This window comes from Canis lupus, chromosome 17, assembly GCF_048164855.1.
Source record: "Canis lupus baileyi chromosome 17, mCanLup2.hap1, whole genome shotgun sequence".
NCBI lineage: Eukaryota > Metazoa > Chordata > Mammalia > Carnivora > Canidae > Canis > Canis lupus.
Genome location: NC_132854.1, coordinates 15,168,158 through 15,187,820, shown reverse-complemented (window position 1 = coordinate 15,187,820; position 19,663 = coordinate 15,168,158). Strand labels below are relative to the sequence as shown.

Here is a 19,663-nt window from a genome sequence, read left to right as displayed (position 1 = left end):
ACATCCAAAGCCAGATCTGGAGAACGCAACAACAGGGCTGCCATTCTGGAGTCTAGTCTCCGGGCATGGGCGTTTCACCCAAAAGGTGATGTCGAGTGCCAGCACCTAGTAGGGCGGGAGTGGCAAGGGCCACCTATTCTGAGGCACAGCCTCGCCCACCACAGTAGATGGGAGTTTTAGGGACCCACAGCATTCGATTGTCAGAATAAGCACACAAAATGTCCCACATTTCAGACATTCTCCAAACCCTAGTTCAACTCCAGCAGCGAAGAGTATTACTGTTCAGGGGCGCCTGGGTGGCTCAGTCGGTTAAGCATCTGCCTTTGGCTCAGGTCATGACCCCAGGGTCCTGGAATCAAGCCTCATGTCCCTCTGGCTTCCTGCTCAACGGAGAGGCTGCTTCTCACTCTCCTTCTGCCCTCCCTCCTGCTCATGCTCTCTCTCGCTCTCTCAAATATATAAATAAAATATTTTTTTTAAAAAAGAATATTTCTGTTAATAGATGGTTTTGCTAGGGCAAAGTTAGTCAAATTACTGTGTGTACATTAAATAAAAGCTGAAGTCCTACAACGATAATGCTTTTCTATAATTTGGCACTGCAGCTTGCTAAACTGGAATCATGAAATTTTATAAGCTTATGTATTTTTTAATTTATTTTTTATAAGGTTATGTATTAATAAAAATCAGAAATAATCTTAAATTTTATATTTTCAGCATTCATGCTGCTTTCTCACCAATGTTTTCCAGTATTCTGGAGCCACGTTAAAAAAAGAAAAAAGCACTTCTGAAGGCACCTGGGTGGCTCAGTCAACTGGGTGCCTGACCCTTGATTTCAGCTCAGGTCATAATCTCAGGATCCTGGGATGAAGCTGTATATCAGCTCTGCATCAGCATCTGCATCATCTCTCTCCTTCTGCCCCTCCCCCATCCTCTCTTTTTCTTCCAAATAAATAAAATCTTAAAAAAAAAAAAAAAAAAAGCACTCTGTCCTAGGAACAATACATCAAAATCTAGAGAGCGCAGCTGCAGCCATGGCCGTGCCGCTGGCTTTGGCTTGCTGGTTAGTCATCAAGTGTACAACTATCTAGGGCTAAAAAACGAGAAGAGGTACCAAGAGATTGCTTGGGAGTCCTGGCGCTACTACAGAAATAGACACACCTATCCACCCTGTTTACACAAAGGGCATTTTTTGGCCAGTACCCAGGATATAAAAGGAAATGCATGGACACACAGCCAGAGAGGCTCCAGGCTCTGACTGCTCCAGGACGGGTCAAGCGAACTAAATTTGGGTTCATCCTCAACCCTGATGACAAGCTCATTCTGGTGCAGGAGTTTCCCAGAATGACTGCAAATTAAACATTTCCCTCTGCCCTCAGATTCACTTTATATGTTGACACTTGTTTTGGATTCATTTATGAATAATTAGAAAACTCTTCATAGGAAAGACTCTTAACAAGACCTGGCCTGACCAGTGGAAGCAAGAAAAAGAATATAGAAAGGACAGGGGAAAAAAAAAGTTTTTAATGTAAAGGTAGAATTAATCCCTGGAAAGTCAATCACAACTGAAGATTTGAATCAAAGCATATATTGCTCACCAAGATCAATAGGACAAAACTTTCTAGAGATCAGCATTTCCCCTAAATAAAAAATTTAAAGCATACCCAGGCAGGTGGCCACACAAATGATCATTTATATCAGACACACAACATACCATTTTAGGTGAGCAAATAATAACAGCACAAAGCAAAGAGTAAAAAAACCAAAACAGAATTTCTGAGTCAGAAGGGACTTCATCAACTAGTAAGCAATCTTCTCATTTTTCACATGAGGACACTAAAACCAGAAAGGTAAAGAGACTGCTCCAAAGGCACCCTCCTAGTCCTGGACCAGCCTGCCTCTCTCGATCCCTTTGTTCTTTGCATCAAACTACAGAAAGCTGAAAACCTGGACTTTAGTTTCAGCCCTGTCCCTAATTAAGATCAACAGCTTGGAGCAATCTCCCAATCCTCCTGTGTTTCAAGTTTCTGAACAATGAAATGGCCTGTAAGACCCCTCCTGGCCCTCCCATTCTAATATCCTACAGAACAGCAAGATCAAATATGCCTCCCCAGGACTGTCAAAAAGTAAGGGCACTACTTCTGGGTAACAGCAACAGTGCTTTGTGAACCACTGCCAAAATGTAGCTAGACAGGCATTATCTGCAAAATGTTAGCACAGCTGAGGAATTTATTGATAGTAATTAATCTGCTGCCAGCATGCTGGCTCCGTGGAGGCACTGAAGGATTCATTTGGTCATTGGCTTCTGTAACAGTGTGCTTGGGACTCAGGGCTTTCTAGTGGCCCTCAGCCCTCATCCTGTCTCTCACTAGGGCTGTGTCTGAACACATGGAGGATGGCAAAGATTATTTTCTTTCCCAATCTGATTCTCCGTACGGGACGACCACCAGTGATGGTGTTTGCTGCCAATGATCCCAGACTCATACCTTACATGATCTGGATAGAAGAATTCTAAAAAACAGGCTAAGGACACCTGGATGGCTCAGTGCAAGATTCTGGAGTCCCGGGACCGAGTCCCGCATCGGGCTCCCTGCATGGAGCCTGCTTCTCCCTCTGCCTGTGTCTCTGCCTCTCTCTCTCTCTCTCTCTCTCTGTGTGTGTCTCTCATGAATAAATAAAATAAAACCGTAAAAAAAAAAAGCAAAGGCAAAAGGATGCAGTGGGTAGAAGTGGGGCCCCGAGTGGTGACAATGGACAGTTAGGATGGTCTCTTAGAATCTGACTTTTTTTTTTTTTTTAATGAGTGTGAACCATTTGACTTGAGACTCCAATTTCAAAACTTTGGGCCTCCTGACACATTTCATAGATTCTGCAGAGAATAAGATCTTAAATGGAAAATAAACATCGTGTAGATATTATGGATGTGCTGGATTTAGTCACTTCTCAATTTGTAGCCTTATTAAAAATAATTTGGAAAAAGTCATCCAGAGACCACAGAAGTTACAATAAATATTAAAAATTTACCTGTTGGAATATTTAATTTTTTTTTGGAATATTTAATTTTAATTCTCTTCCTAACACAAATTGTAAAACCAGAGTTCACATAAATATTAACAATTTGCTTTCTCCTAAAGAGGTGATATATGGTGAAGCATTACCACTGTTAAGGAGAAAACGATAAATAGATTCAAGTATAACTGTTTTAGGATTACATATCTGGCATTAGAAAATACTCTTAATAATGGGGAATTATTTTCATAAACTTCAAAAATTGACAGAAAAGCATTTTGAGAGCTGCTGAATAAAATGAGTGAGCCACAATAACTTTATCTTCCCAAACCTTGGACAGCTCTCAAATTTCACCATAAAGACATTATTCTGGGGCACCTGAGTGGCTCAGTCAGGTAAGCCTCTGACCCTTGATTTCAGCTCAGGTTATGATCTCAGGGGCATGGGATTGAGCCCCGTGTCAGGCTCTGCACTGGGTGTGGAGCCTGCTTGAGATTCTTTCTCTCTCTGCACCTCCCCTACCATCTGTGTTTGAGCTCTCTAATAAATAAATAAATCTCTTTTTCTTAAAAAAAAAAAAAAAAAGACATTACTCTGCACATAAGTATTCTACATTGAGAGCTTAAATACTATGATTTTCTTGTTATTAAAATAATTTTGAATTGGGCAGTTCACCCTCTCATCTAATAGAGTCAGGGTGTGAGAAGTAATTACTGTGCTGGGAATATTTTTGTATTATGTGGTATACAACGAATTCACGTCGGCTTGTCTTCAGACCAGAAAACATCTGCGTTGACATAGGACTTACATTTTTCCCCCAAGTTCCCTGACACAGGAAGGTCTTGTTCACATGCTAAGAATACAGCAAAGCAGGGGAAAATGTAACAGCATGATAAAGGAATAAAGGTGATAGAATACTACAGATGGATTAAAAACATAATCTCCCAAACCTAAACGTCTCCCCTAATTTTGATATGCTGTGATAAAAACCACTGGATCCTAATTTCAAGGCTTGGCTTTTAGCACCTGAATAGAATCCATGCAGGTAGAAACCCTGATGGAGCCTTGGTTACCTTTTTCTTCTTCTGAAAGTTCTTCTATGGGCTCCAGTATGTGCGATGAGAAAGACTGCTCTATTAACGAGGAGAAATAAGAATAGTACAAACAGGACAACAGCAAAGTAAAATTAGTTTCCTTTCAAACAATTTTGAAAGCTATAGTTGCACAGTATTTTACTCATGCCTACAACAGCAGGATTTGCTGGGGGGAAATGCAGGCAGTCCGTTAGGCCTGGATCCTTTTGCAGGTATCTGCTCTCTCCATGTATTTTCCATTAGCTCCCCTCTTGGGAAATGATATTTATTTTCAAATGATGGCGTCCAGTTTGTCACTCAGCAACCTCATGCCTGATGGGATTTTGAGGCACAAGGACACAACTACAAAAGATCTTCTTCACTTATACCCCAAAATACTTTCCTTATAAAATATTTTGATCAGGTGGCTAGAGAGAAAATTAATGAAACTAATTCAACTCCCAAGGGTAAAAACATTACAAAATGCCCGAGGCCCTAGGATTCCCCCTTCTTGCTAGCCCCAGGGTCTTCAGGTGGGAGGACCAGGAGGTGAAGGACAGGTGGCCCCAGGGTCAGTAGCAGGACTAGGACCCTATTCTTATAGACCTCTGCATCCCTAAACCACAGTTCAACACCAACTTCTGCTCCTGGAGAGCCACCAGGGCGAGGCCGCGGACAGATGACACGTGAAGATAGGCTGTCCCCAATCCCATCCCAGAACAATGCCCGGGGAGGCGAGGCCTCTGGGTGATTTCCCAGGTAATGTGACTGCGCACAGGCAAATGCACCGACAGCATGGATAAAGCCAATAGCCACCCTATCAACAGAGGGAAAGTTCCTTCCTGAGGAAGATCAGGTTTCAACTATCAGACAGTCAGGCTTTAGACGTGGGATAAAATGCAACCAGAAGTCTAGCTGAGAAAGTGCATGCTTCACTCATCTTCAGCTTGGAGACTCTGAAGTTCTAGCTTTTAATTGACCAAAAGGTATTTCTGGTACTCTGCTTTAGGCATCAACAAACGTATATGCACATATATAGGTATACACAAATAAATAAACGCATGTTATATTTAAGTGCATGTAAACAGGATCTGATAGCTTGTTGCCACCCCGTCTACCTGACATTGACTAGGAGAAAAGCATTTTAAACTGCTTTCCAGGGCAGCCTGGGTGGCTCAGCGGTTTAGCGCCGCCTTCAGCCCAGGGCATGATCCTGGAGGCCCGGGATCGAGTCCCACGTTGGGCTCCCTGCATGGAGCCTGCTTCGCCCTCTGCCTGTCTCTTTCTCTCTCTCTCTCCCCATGTTTCTCATGAATAAATAAATAAAATCTTTAAAATAAATAAACTGCCTTCCAATGAACATTCAGAACACAGCCTACTAGGAAACAATAGCCTACTTTAATTGTGAAGCATGAACATGATCATACAAAGAGCATTTAATTCCATCCATGCACCACAGCTATGGAACATCAGAAATGTGCTTTCAAATTTGTTATTTGGCATCAAGATTTTCAAGTTATATAAAGAAAAAAAAAAAACCCATGGCTATGTCTGGTGATGGATGTTAACTAGACTCTATGGTGATCCTTTCACAATATATACAAGTATCATTGTACTTACAATCATTTTATTGTACTGTAATCATTATGCTGTACACCTGACCTAATATGTTGTATATCAGTTATATCTCAATTAAAGAATTAGGGCACCTGGGTGGCTCGGTCAGTTCAGCATCTGCCTTCGGCTCAGGTCATGCTCCCAGGATCCTGGAATGAAGCCCTGTACCTGCTCTGTGGGGAGCCTGCTTCTCCCTCTTCCCCTGCCTTCTCTCACATACACTCACTCTCTCTCAAATAAATAAAATCTTTCAAAAAAATAAAGAATTAAAAAAGTAAAATTATACAAATAGACTATTTACTAATTTGAACTGCGGAAAAGAGGGATTTTAGGAGGATAGCTAATTTCCATTTTTTAACTTTTTTTTTTTTTTTTAAGATTTTGATTTATTTGTTCATTAGAGACACAGAAAGAGACAGGCTCCATGCAGGGAGCCCGATGTGGGACTCGATCCTGGGACTCCAGGATCACACCCTGGGCCGAAGGCAGACGCACTCAATCGCTGAGCCATCCAGGTGTCCCGCATGGTTTATATTTTATTGTACTTTATGAAAATGACAAAAATAAAGTTATGAGGAAAAGCTCTATAAAATCTCCCCAAACCATCATATGCATATTTGTTATCATTATAAGGATAGCACTAGAATTTATTTCACTTGAGTCAAGACAAAGCATCAAAATTGTGACCTCAGCTGCTCTGGGGAAGATGGTGGGGTTCTGTGGCCAGGGGGGTACCCAGGCTCTTACTATGAAGGCTGAGAAAGTGAGGTACCCCAGACCCCAGCTCCCTAAACTAGCAAACTGATGTCCAAATGTGGAGTGAAGGGCCTGTCGTTCTTATGCTTTGTAAGCCACAGGTCCAACCTCCAAGTGACCCAGTTCTTGTCCTAAGTTGAGATCTTTAGGCTGAGAGCTGACGGACTCGAAGACTTGAGTCTCTCCCCCTCTGAACTCTCCAGAGGCTTCCAGAAAAATCCTTATGTTAGTCTCCTACCATTACCTCCAGAAAATGACCTCCCAGGTCTGTACCGAGCCCTCTCTGGTGCTGGCTGGCCGAGCTACACTTTGTCAGCCCTCTCCTAGATGCTAACATTGGCCGGTGCTTGCTCAGTGGTTTCTGTTCCAAAGGTCTCGCTTCAGTTGATCCTTACCATCCATGGCCCATGATAGTAGCCATTACTGTTCTCCCATTTGGCAGACAAGGAAACCCAAACCTATGGCTTCATGAGTCAACTGTGAATCCAGACCGTCTGCTTCCCTTCAGAGTCCAGACTCTTGGCCACAAAACCACGGTGCCTTCCTGCTGGCAATTGTGGGGTATATCTTCCAGACTACTCTAAATGGCACTGTCAGTGTGAGCTCACTGTGTTCTTAACCCTTCCCTCATTCTTGCCTGGTCACTAGCACCTGCACTTTTCTACCAGTTCCACGGAACTGCTGGTATGTCTGCTCCCTCCTATTTCAAAACCTCAACCCCAATTCCTAGGTGGCGACTCTCACATAGGCCACCACTCTCAATCCTCAGTCAGTCTCTCCAGCTCTAATCCTTTGAGTACACTCCAGTCAGGCTCAGCCTCCCCAAGCCCAGTCCTCCCGTCCGGCCGTGCCCTGCCTCAAGAACATTCAGCAGCTATGTAAGGCCAGAAGAATGGCCCAAACAACTACCCTGGCACATGTTGCCTGCCATAAAGAGTCTCAACCAACCTTACTTCCCTCAGATCTCTTCTGTATACCCTATGCTCAGCCCAATAATTCTTGGGCACCATTCATTCACATCTAATACCTTCCTGTTACCTTTTGCTTCTATTTTTTGCTTTGTCTGAGTGGAAAGGAGCAGCCCATACCCTGCTGCCTCTCTGGGACAACCCACATCTTATAACTGATCACTCAATCCCAGGAAATTCTGAAGAGCCCATCCCAGCTCTAAAGCTCCCGGTGAGATCTGCAGAGGCCTCTGCAGCAGTGCACCTGGGTTCAGAGTCCCCTGCCACCCACTGCTGCTTCTCTCACAGGGATTGTCTAAGAGCATGCCCAATAAATATCTACCTGCAAATCTCCACCTCACAGTCTTATTTTCCTGGGAACCCAACCTAAGACAGTTTTCATGGTAAAGAGCCTCATCAGGCTCTGAGATGGAACAAAAGGAAAGACTGGGAGGTAACTGAGCTAAATAATGTTATGCAATACAGACTAACACTCCCCACCCCCCTACCCCCACCCCCTACAGTTGGGGACACTGCCATGGGTGGGGGCGGGGGGCAGGTCAGTGGGTCCCTGTACAAGCCTCCTCCTTGCTCCTGCCCATTGAGATGCTCACAAATCAGCTCAGATCCCAATCCAAAGGCTGCAGGCCTCATGCCAGGTCTGGCTGGCATTTAAAACTAGCACTTTAATCCCAGCAGATGCCAGCAAGGGGGCATGGCTGGTTCACGCAGCCCAGCTCCAATCAGGGCAAAGTCCATAAGGAACACAGTGCTTTGGAGCTGATGGATTTGTCAGGACTCTTGAATTAACTCCAGACAGCTAAACATACCTACTATAGGAGTCCTTTATTGGGTGCCAGAAATATGAAGCAAAGGAAATGTAGTCCTCCTATACTGTCACAAAAAGGCTAATGATAACAAAGTAGACAAAGAAAGAAAAGAAACTATAACACCTTGAAGTACAGAGAAGTGGCCAGCAATGCATGAGAAAAATAAACCCTGAAAAAGAAGGCAAGAGAGAGACTTTAGACCTGACAGAAAGAATATGAACAGAGAGCACTTGCCAGGGGACATTTTCTTGTGATTCAATATTAAAGCAAACTTACGTAGGTCCCACACACATTTTACCTGTGCTGCTGGCCCAGAGGGAGGACACCTACATGTCCTAAACACTTGTACATAAAAAAGCCCAATAAGTGAGGAGTTTACGCATTACATAGTGGGAGCACATGTTCAACGGTATTAACCTGCCTGAGATGACCTCAAGAAAAAAAGCAAAGGGTAATAAACACCATCACGAATCCATCAATGAACAAAAAAGGATGGTTACAAAAGGCCATGATAATATGAGCCCCAATATTTCTAAATGCACAAAGTCTGACTTGACTGTGGAATTAAGTCTAACTCAATAGCTACACAGCAAAACGGAATGAAGTAATCATTTACATTCCAGAAGCATTTGTAGAGAAAAAGAAAAGTGGGGCCCCCTCGCATCTTAATTCAGTTAATGTCCAGCAGACGTAGGAAAGCAATGTACTAAAAATATACATGCAAAAATGTAAGCGCCCTAACAGCATAAAAATAAAATATGGCTACCCACATTCACCCCATCCATTGGATCACGTAATTAACTATCGCCCTTGCGCCCTGGTCCAAGGACTGGTTCCTACTGTTCCCTTTGTTTTCCATCACATGTTTTTTCTAGATTTTTCCAATCAATCGCTGAGACTATTTGTTTAAAAAAGGTGACTTGCTGTTGTACTGAAAGTTATACAAACAGTCACATATGCCCTGTGGCATGTGCTGGTTGGCTGATCTAGTAGAAAATCACCTTCTTACCCAACACCCACTACTTTCCACCAAAAACCATACATAATCCAAGTACTGCTCAACGTTAACATCTTTGCTGGTGAGTCCAGCAACCTAGACATTTTTTACTTTATGACTTTGGTAGGTATGTTCGCAGTTTACCATAATAATACATATGAAGATGGCAGTTTTATTAACTGCTCTGGCATTCACTAAGACACATTCTGCTTTCCATAATTACCCCCACAGAAGCACTTTTAGTTAATAAGTTCTCTGACTCAGGGCGGAAACTGCACATTAAATGCTGAGACTTAGCTGGAACTTACCATGTGCCATTAGATTCGGTTTTGCATCTAGAGTCTGTGCGGCAGAGGCACTCACTGAAACAGCAGAAAGAGAAAATCTCACACCCTCCTATAATGAAAGCATCTCAACCTGATGATAATCAACTACTCTGCAAATTACTCAAGATACATAGATATCATAAAGAATGAATGTTTCACACGACAACCACCAGCTAACCTAAACCCATACTCTGTAACAGCTTTATTTTATTACAACATAATTTGCCCTTTTAAAGCATACAATTCCACATAAAATATACAACTCTAATTACACAATTAGGATAATCAGCGCTGTACAACCATAACTGCTACCTAATTTTAGAACATTTTCATCACATGAAAATGCCCATTAGCCATGACTCCCCACATCTTTTTCCCCATGGCGCCCCTGGGGACCACTGATCTACTTTCTATCTCAATGGATTTGCCTATTCTGGACATTTCATTTAAATGGACTCATACATTGTGGCCCTTTGTGCCTGGCTTCTTTCACTTAGCATACAGTTTTCAAAGTTCATCCATATCGTATGTAGCATGTTAGTAGCATACAGTTTTATGGCCAAATAACATTCCACTGTACAGTCAGACCACATTTTATAGACTTATTCATTAACTGATGGGCATTTGGGTTGTGTTCACTTTTCAGCTGTTATGCTGGTATGAACATTCATGTACAATGAACCAGTTTTAAAAATCCAACCACTGGGCTGGAACACACCACAAGAAGGCATTAACTCAGCCCTAGCCTTTGGAGAAAAGTCTGATTCAGGTGAGACTAAATTCTCTCTACTTTAAAATGTTTAGAAAAGTAGATTCCATAGCCTTCCTTCCAATATTTGGCAATGCTTACCTGAGATTCGTCTCTGGACCGTGTGTTTGTTTGTTTGTTAGTGTTCTCTTTTACTAGCTTATTAACGACTCTTTAATTCCACTCCTACTCTGAAAAATAATGGCCATAAACCTCAGCATCCTCCATTGGGACACATTTTTGTCTTTACAATGACTGCTGATGAAAGCATTCAACTCCTAACTGTGCACAGATTGCTAACAATGCTGGAAATCTAAGACCCCCAAAGCCACTGGTGACCGACATAATCTAGATCAAGGTTGGCAAGAGTATAAATCCATGGGACATGTGAGCCCACCACTGGTCTTTGTAAATAAAGTTTTATCAGAACACAAGATTGGAAAAAAAAAAAAAAAGAACACAAGATTGTTCCAATATTGTGCCAAGTATAATTAAAGTGTGAACAATAGCAATTTAATGCCTTTTACCCTTTCCATCCCTGTATGAAATGTATTTTTTTTCCCCACAAGATAGAAGCCTGGCTTCTATTCCTCAGCCCTACTCTTGGGACCAAACTGCCCTTCCCTCCGCAGCACCTCTCAACCTCTTCAGCTTCCAGAACAATCAAGAGGCCTCCAGAAATGGGGCGCCTGGGTGTCTCAGTCAGGAAAACATCTAACTTTTGATTTCAGTTTGGGTCATGATCTCAGAGTGTTAGGATAGGCCCTGCATCAGGCTACTCGCTCCGCAGGGAGTCTGCTTGAAGATTCTCTCTTCCTATCTCTCTGTCCCCCTCCCCCACTCTCTCCCTCTAAATAAATAAATCTTTAAAAAACAAAAGAGGCTTCCAGAAGCACCTGAGAAGACTGAGAGAATAAAACCATTAGCATTTTCCAGTCAATTGTGCCAAATTCCCAAACCGGCTCCTCAGTGCCCTTTCCTCACTACAGTCCTGGGCCAGTACGAGTGGTACTGTCACTCGGGGCCCAGCCTCGGCCTGGACCCTCCCCTGGTACTCAGATCCGTGTTCACACGCATGTCCTCTCTTGCCCAGGACTGTCTGCTCCCTAGCTTCCTTCACCCTTACACTTTCCCGAGTGGAATAGTAAAATAATAAAAAATATTTCAACTACTTATTATTAGGAAAACAATCTGCCCATTTCTACACTGCACGAATTATGTCTTTGTGGATCATAGCCAAATCCTGACGGCTCCAAGGGACAGACATGCTGAGCCCACCTCAAGTGAGAGGCTGACAGAACATTAGGTCATCTCTGAAGACTCAGAGATGCCAAAATGAGGCGGCCACGGCCACCAGTCACATCGTCACATGGTGTATTGCCTTGGGAAACCCCCAAGTACAAACTGAGGCAATGCCAAGAATTTATAGCTGTCCCTTGATTAGGTGAACTGAGAAATAATAGGTATGGCTAACCCAAGTCACCACAAAATCACATGGATATTTACAATCTTGGGTTTTGGAGCTAGGTCAAAGCCAAGAATCAAAATAGATCATATGTAATCTCCAAACACATTGGTTTTCAAAGGAAAGCCTCTACAAATAAGTTGTATCTTGGTTTAGCACTTTAAAAATATCTTTAGGATCCTGACCCTATTATAGACACTTACTAGGTAGAGCTGGGGCAGTTGGCTTAGATTCAGAAGTTTGCCAGGTTAAAGGATTCCCTGAAATAAAAAAAAATAAATTAATTAATGACAAAAATCATCAGCTAATGGGTTACATTTTGCCAGCGCTATCCTAATCTCTTCCCTTAGAAAAAATAAAATAAAATTCACCAATATATGGTGACTCACCCAACAGAGTAAAGACATTTAACATAAATCCTTACAAAACTTTTTCCTAAAATTATTATCAGTCAAATATTTATGCTAAGTAATTATACATGTATTGCTAACTACCTGAACTCTCACTGTTTGGAAGAGGAGCTGCAGGGAACCATGGCCCTCCCCAAACCTTTATCTCAAAACACGAAGGAACCCGTATGTAGGTCACTGAGCCTCCCAGGGGCTCCTAGAAACAAGAAGGAAATGCAGCTCATGCACCCATTACCAACCCCCGCCTCAAGTAGACAAGTATCCTTCAATGACCTGAGATGAGCAGGAACCAATACATGGGTTATTTGAAAGAAGTGCAGGCAAAGGAAAACTTTATTCTTTATCGGGAGACCCTGGTGGCACTACCGACTCCAGTCTCCCTTCTAGACTCATTCCGGAGTGAGCAGGAGGTATGTGGCTATATCGCCGCTACAGTCAGTAGTCTCTGTCTGCCTCTGCTACACTTAGAACAAACCCTTAACCCCCAAATGCCATAGCTGACAATGACGCAAGTACTTTAGAGTAACTGACGTTGGGGTCATTCACGACAGCTCACACCAGTGTGTGCCTAACAGGTGTATTTTTTATATGTTCCCCCATTTAATCCTCATAAGAAGCCTCTTAATGCCCCACCCCTAGAGCTGCGGAAAGGGAGGCATTCACAGAACTACACAGCGCCAGGCACGGGAGTTGAGCCCAGTCTGTCTCTAGACCTGGTGCGTTTAACTCTATCTCCAATGCATCGCACATCAGCCCAGAGGTATGGTTACTAAGCATGTAACCACACCTAACGATATTCTGATTTAAAAAAATATGTTAAGACCATTCGATGATAGTCTAGGTATTTAAAATTCTTCAACTTTCTGGATTGTGGTAACAGATCACTCAAATTGAAATCACCATAGGAATGCCATGTTAGTGCCTGGAAGCCACCGGGAGCCCCACCTCACCTCCAGCCCTGGGTTCCTGGTCTTACCTACCTTTGGGTTCACGGACACTGTTTAATGCTTTACTGGTAAATTCTTTAATCTGCAAAGAAAAAGTTTTTTTTTTTTAATGATGCAAGTTTGAAGCCAAATAGGGACATACTGGATAATGGACAGATGCTGTATTTAGTAAATTAACCTTTTCATGAAGTCCTCCACTTCATGAGGACAGATGGACTTTAAAGATATGAAGGCAAAAAGAAAAAAAAAAAAAGATATGAAGGCAAACATTTTATAAAAGTGGCATTTGGATTGGGCTGCTTCTCAAAGTAAGCACAAAGACAAATTCTTCTCTACCTTCAAATTTATTCTAAATTCTAATCAAATACATTTGCTTGCTCTTTACAGTTTTTATTTTAAACACCTTGAAAAAAATATCTTATTGGATTGACTTTTACAAACAATCACAGGGAAGAAGCTATTTTACCTCCTTTATCTTATCCAACTTACGAATGCTCTAAAATAAAACAGAACGTTCTGAGGTAAATTGCCCTGCTTGAAGAAAACTAGTGCCAATACACAGCCCAAAATACCTGTTGTTTCTGCGTGATAATCAGTTCATTCTGCTCCTGGAGTCTCTGGCCTAGCTCCTCTATCCTTTTCTTATAGAAGATGTTACTTGCGTTTAGATCATCTATCATGGAGTTTCGAAGTTTCTCTATGTGTGACAAGAGCTAGAAAGAAAAAAAAAATTAAGGCGCGTGTCTGCAAACAGCATGTTAAAATGTCTCCATCCTGCCATCTGTACCTACACACCCTGTGATCTTTGCTGGCTTTAGGTTATCTATGCCCATCAAGTCACCGAATACATCTTTGGTCGCTGCGTACCAAGGCGTAGGCTATGCAGGTCTGTAGGTCCGGTGACCAAGCACAACCTCCGGCCCTTGGTAGGTTCACAATAAATATTTATGGAGATTGGACGACAGTGGCTCTTTCTCACGGCCTTCCGTGACCTGTGAGAAAGAGCCTTCCCTGTACATATGAGACTTCTAATAAAAGGCATATTTCTTCCTGTTCAAAAAAAAATAAAAATAAATAAATATTTATGGAGAAAGGATGGTGGAAGAAAGGGAAGAGGGAGGGATGGACGCAGAGAACAGAAAGATCTAAAGGTTCATAGATTCATCTTCAGAGACTTCATGTCAGGGAAGATCATATACTGGACATCAAAAAAATCCTAGAAGAATGTGTTTTCAATTATTTAGGCAAAGATTCTTAGAACAATTTCACCAGCCGCTTAGGCAGAGGGGAGAGACACCTTGGTCACTGGAGCAAGGACATTCCGGGCCTGCAGCCTAGAAAGGGAGGTGAAGTGCAAACCAAGCCAAGGGGGTGGCGAGTGTGCCTCCAGGGGTGCAGAGAGCTCCAGAAGCAGCACTTCCCAACTTGTTTGGTGTTTTGTAACACTCACTCATCAAGCACTTCATCTTGTTGTAGCCACACCACAACCTTATGGATGCAGGTTTCCCAAGTATGAAGGGGGGATCTCAGGTCTTGAGAGGTAAAGTAGATGGTCTTGAATTCAGAGGGAGGTAATGAGCCCAGACTCGAACTTTCATTATCTGGCTGCAAAGTTACTGCTCTCAGATTTAGTGACTAAATCATGAAGCATCTTAGTAAACAGTATTTGAAAACAATCAAGTAGCCTGTCCCAGGCTAAAAGAAATTTATTTCTTAAGAAATAAATCACCAAAGGGGCGTCTGGGTGGCTAAGTCAGTTAAGTGTCTGCCTTCAGCTCAGGTCATGATCCCAGGATCCTAGGATTGAGCCCCATGTCCAGTTCCCTGTTCAGCGGGAAGTCTGCTTCTCCCTCTCTCTCTGTCGCTCCACCTGCTAGTGCTCTCTCACATACACATGTGCTCTCTCTCAAATAAATAAACAGAAATCTTAAAAAAAAAAAAAAAAGAAATCACCAAATCATAAAGTAATACAACATATCTGTTAGAGTGGCCAAAATCCAGGGCACTGACAACACCAGATCCTGGTGTGGATGTAGAGCAGCAAAAACTCATCCATCACTGGTGGGAATGCAAAATAGTACAGTCACTTTGGAAGACAGGCAGTTCTTACAAAATGAAACATATCCTTACCCTACGATCCAGCAGTAAGAGTCCCAGGCATTTACCCAAAGGAGCTGAAAACTTACATCCACATGAAATCCTACCCACATTTATAGCAACTCTATTTGTAACTGCTGAAACTTGGAAGCAACCGGGACGTCCTTCAGTAGGTAAAGGGATAAATAAACTGTGGTCCATCCAGACAATGGAATATTATTCAGTGCTAAAAAGAAATGAGCTACGAAGCCATGAAAACACTTAGAGGAATCTTAAATACATGTTGCTGAGTGAAAGAAGCCAACCTGAAAAGGCTATATCCTATGATTCCAATTATAGCACATTCTCGAAATGGCAAAACTATGGAGACAGTGAAAAAATCAGGGATTGAGGGTGGGATGAATTGGCAGAGTGCAGAGGATTTTTCGGGCAGTGAAACTATTCTGTTGATGCTATAGTGGTGGCTACACCACTCTACATGTTCTAAATGGTCTCTTTACATTTGTCAAAATCTAGAGACTGTACAATACCAAGAGTAAACCCTAACGTAAAGTATGGACTTTGGGGGACCATGATGTGTTATGTAGGCCTAGCAAATGCAACAAATGTACCACTATGGTGCAGGATGTTGATAATGGGCGAGGCTGTGTGTATAGAGCGAACAGGGAGTATAAGGGAACTCTCTGCACTTTCTGCTCAGTGTTGCTATGAACCTAAAAACAAACAAACAAACAAACAAAAAACCTATTTACATTTAAAACAAAACGGCAACAAAAAGTTAATGCTCTTAATCAATACAGTGCAGGGTCTTCCCACTCCTACGCTCTGTGCACTCAGGAGGCTAGACAAGCACTGGGTTGAGCCAGGTTGAAAAGTTTTCCTGGGGCCACCAGGTGGCCCAGTCCATTAAGCATCTGTCTTCGGCTCAGGTCATGATCTTGGGGTCCTGGGTTCGAGCCCCACATCAGGCTCTCTGCTCAGCAAGGAGTCTGCAGCTCCCTCTCCCTCTGCCTCTACTCCCTGCTCATGTTCTCTTGCTCTCAAATAAATAAATAATTTTTTTTTAAAAGAAAAGGTTCCCTGAGTGAAGATTAAAAATAGTCTTTCATATTCTAGGGGATACTAAGAATCTCCTCCAGGAGAACACTATCAAGAACCTTCCCTACATTTTTGTGGACCATGGAAAGAATGCCCCAAAGCAGGTTGGGAAACAGAGCTGGAAAATCAAAGGAAAAGCCAGTGAAAATGCCCAGGGTTCCAGGCAGAGGCTTGGGATCAGCAATATGTGGTGTCACTCCAGACCCCCCAGAAGAAAGAGGACACAGGAAAAACTGAGGGAGGTTAACACTTGGGTACTGGGATTGAGAAGTGACCAGAAAAGCACAGGAAAGAGTTCGCTGAGTGAGGAACATGATAGTTTAAGCAAGAAAAAGCCAGAAATTATTTCTGAAAGTCTGTGGCCCTCGAACCCATTCTTGTGACCTCCTGTCATTTCAAGTACTATGTTTTTTCTCTTCCAGAGCACAAAACCCCATCATTTCCCTTTGTATGTGACCACCATACAACCTCCCAAGTTCCATGGAGTCTTCGGTCAAGTCAAAAGGGCATGCCATCATTTATCTGTGACTCCCTTTGAACTCCTACCGATGATATTTAAAAAAAAAAAAGAAGAAAAAAAGACTGCCAAGAACCCAGGTAAAGCAATAAAAACTTGGCAATCACAACTTCCCTTAAACAGAGAAACACAATATGTGCATTGTAGGACCAGTAGGCAGCAATCATGTGGAATAATTAATAGTTAGGTCTCAGGCAGAGATTACTAAACCTGATTGAATCCTTCCCTCTGTTAGGGTTTGAGAGAAATTAAGGAAGAAGAAAGCAGCTTCTGAACTAGCAAAACCGAATGACAGTGGAGCAGCGTAGCCTAGCGGCGGCACAAAAACCCCACACTCCCAATACATGGGGTGATGCCCCTCACTTAGAGTCGGGGAAGGCCTCTCCTCCTTCCTCCAAAACCACCATCAGGCATTCTTTCTATCATAACTTGCAGTGGCCACATGTACAAATCTGCAAATCGCATTCTATTCCTGCCAGACAGCCACTGAACTGACAGTTCCTACATCTGCCTGGAACACAAAAGGTTTTAAAGAAGCAAGGACTAAACGTCATCCCCATTGGTAAGGAAGCCCAAATTCTGTCCCTAGATACCCAAGACCATAAAATGCCTCAAAGGATAAAAGTAGAACTTCAAATTCTAAGAGTAGTGGTTCGAACCACAGATCCAAAGCAGAAATCATCTGGGGTTTGGGTGCTCCTCCCCCTACAATAGGCATACCCCAGGATGAATCAGAATCTCAGGCAGTGGAGCTGCGCATACATATTTTGGGAAAGAGCCTCTGGTCATTCTGAAGTGTGTCTTTGGTGAGGAACTTCCACCTTGGTCTCGAAGGGAAGCTGGAACGTTTTCCCGGAAAAGCAATTGTGCTACATTGTCATTGCCTATTCTCCTCCGGAGCTGGCTCAGTGCCTAAAGCATGACAAATAGGCAAGGCAACAAGGTTGACAAGCAAGACCCTGAGTTTCAGAGGGCCCGGGGTTCAAATACCGTGCTCAAACCAACAGATGACTCTTTCTAAACCCAACAATCAGCGTTTCTTCATCCATAAAGACAAGGTTGAACGATCCCCTTTCCACATTCATTCCGCAAATATTTAGCGAACACCAATCACATTTTAGGTACTTTAGTCGACACTGGGAATGCGACAAAGCCCTAAACAGACATAGGCCCTCCCACATGGGGCTAGCGATCCGCTTGGAGAGACACACCATCCACGAGTGAATGAATATGACTACTGGAGACAGTGATCGGAGTTACACATGTGAAGTGGTGGGAACTGTGAGGGAGGGGGCTACCTGCTTAGATGGTGTCAGGTGACTTGGAGGCCAAGGCCAAAGGGGGCCGTGGCAGCAGAGTTCTACAGGGCCCTCAAGTATGCACCCCCAGAGCTCACGCCCTGATTAATCCTGTTCCGTTGGCGGGGTTATGAACTGAGTGTTTGTGCACCTCTCCACCAAATTCATATGTTGAAGCCCTAATCCCCCATGTGATGGTATTAGGAGGTGGGGCTTTTGGGAGGTGATTAGGTTTGGATGAATTAGGGTAGGGTCCTCATGATGGGATTAGTGCTCTTATAAGAAACCAGAAGAGCTCTCTTTCCTTCTCTCCCTGCCCTGCGAAGACACAGAGAGAAGGCAGCCATGGGCGACAGGGCTCTTAGCAGGGAGTGAATTGGGCAGCACCCTTGACCCTGCCATGTCCCAGCCTCTGGAACTGTGAGAAATAAATGTCTGTTGTTTAAAGCCACCCAGTCTATGGTACTTTGTTACAGCAGCATGAGCAGAGTAAGGCATGGATTGGGTGGAATCTAAGATGTGCCTCTTCTGTTTTTTTTTTTTTTTTTTTAAGATTTTATTTATTTATTTATCTGAGAGAAAGAGAGAGAGAGCATAAGCAGGGGGAGCGGCAGAGGGAGAGGGAGAGGGAGAGGGAGAGGGAGAAGCAAACTCCCTGCTGAGCCAGGAGCCTGAGATCACGACCAGAGCTGAAGGCAGACGCTCAACCAACTGAGAGCCACCCAGGTGCCCCCTAAGATGTGCTTCTAACTAACACAATACAGCAAGTGTGAAAGGACCTGACAGATTGCAATTAAAGTCACTAAGTTGCTGACTCTGAATCAAGGAAAGGAAAGATCATCCTGCATGGGCCTATCTTATTCAGGCCAGTCTCTCCCCTGCAGGCCTAAAGAAGTCAATAGCCGAATAGTGAGTTGTGGAGCTGAGGGTCCTGATCCTACAGTGAACCCTAAGGAACCACATATTGCCAATAACCTGAACACGGCAGACCCCAGATGAGAACACAGCCCATTTGACACCCTGAATGCAGCTGTGAGATGCTGAGCATGGAACCCAGCCAGGCTGTGCCTGCCCTCCTAACCCATGGGTGCCGTGGTATGACAAATTGCTGGTAATATGCTACACGGCACAGAATGCTAATACAGAGGGGAAGGAGCCAGCCACGCAAAGAGCAAATGGAAGGACACACCAGCAGCAAAAACTCTGTGTGGGAAGAGAAAGAGGCTGGCATGTTCTCTAAGTGACTAGAAGGCTACTGTAGTCAGAAAGAGTTGGTTCCGAGAGAGGATCGGGATGAGGCTGTAGTGGTGGCCAACAGCCAGATGGTCTCATCTGCTCTTTGGAGAACAAATTGGGAAAGGGGTAGGTTGGAACCGAGACAGGTTACGAGGTCCTTTAGAAACAGTGGGGGTTCAGCGGGGAAGGGAGGCACAATGGAAATGTGCAGAGGGATATGGATGTGAGACACGTGAAGGGCCCTGCTGATGGTGGGGACTGATTCTTGAGGGAGAGATAGGGCTAAAGCGTGCAT

General features: G+C 43.4%; 1 protein-coding gene across 7 annotated transcripts in view; it reads right to left on the bottom strand.

Moving 5' to 3' along the window:
• The window catches only part of DZIP1 (DAZ interacting zinc finger protein 1), a 55,037-nt gene that overhangs the window by 10,475 nt on the left and 24,899 nt on the right, over nucleotides 1–19,663 (bottom strand). For 4 of the 7 annotated variants that reach the window (XM_072782610.1, XM_072782604.1, XM_072782606.1 and 1 more), the window contains 5 exons: nucleotides 13,695–13,835; nucleotides 13,156–13,204; nucleotides 11,969–12,025; nucleotides 9,535–9,588; nucleotides 4,080–4,139 (listed from right to left, as the gene is read on the bottom strand). In XM_072782610.1, the coding sequence (XP_072638711.1) occupies nucleotides 4,080–4,139; nucleotides 9,535–9,588; nucleotides 11,969–12,025; nucleotides 13,156–13,204; nucleotides 13,695–13,835 (361 nt within the window). The remainder of the gene's footprint in view (nucleotides 1–4,079; nucleotides 4,140–9,534; nucleotides 9,589–11,968; nucleotides 12,026–13,155; nucleotides 13,205–13,694; nucleotides 13,836–19,663) is intronic. The other 3 variants (XM_072782607.1, XM_072782608.1, XM_072782609.1) reach the window with 2 other exon arrangements.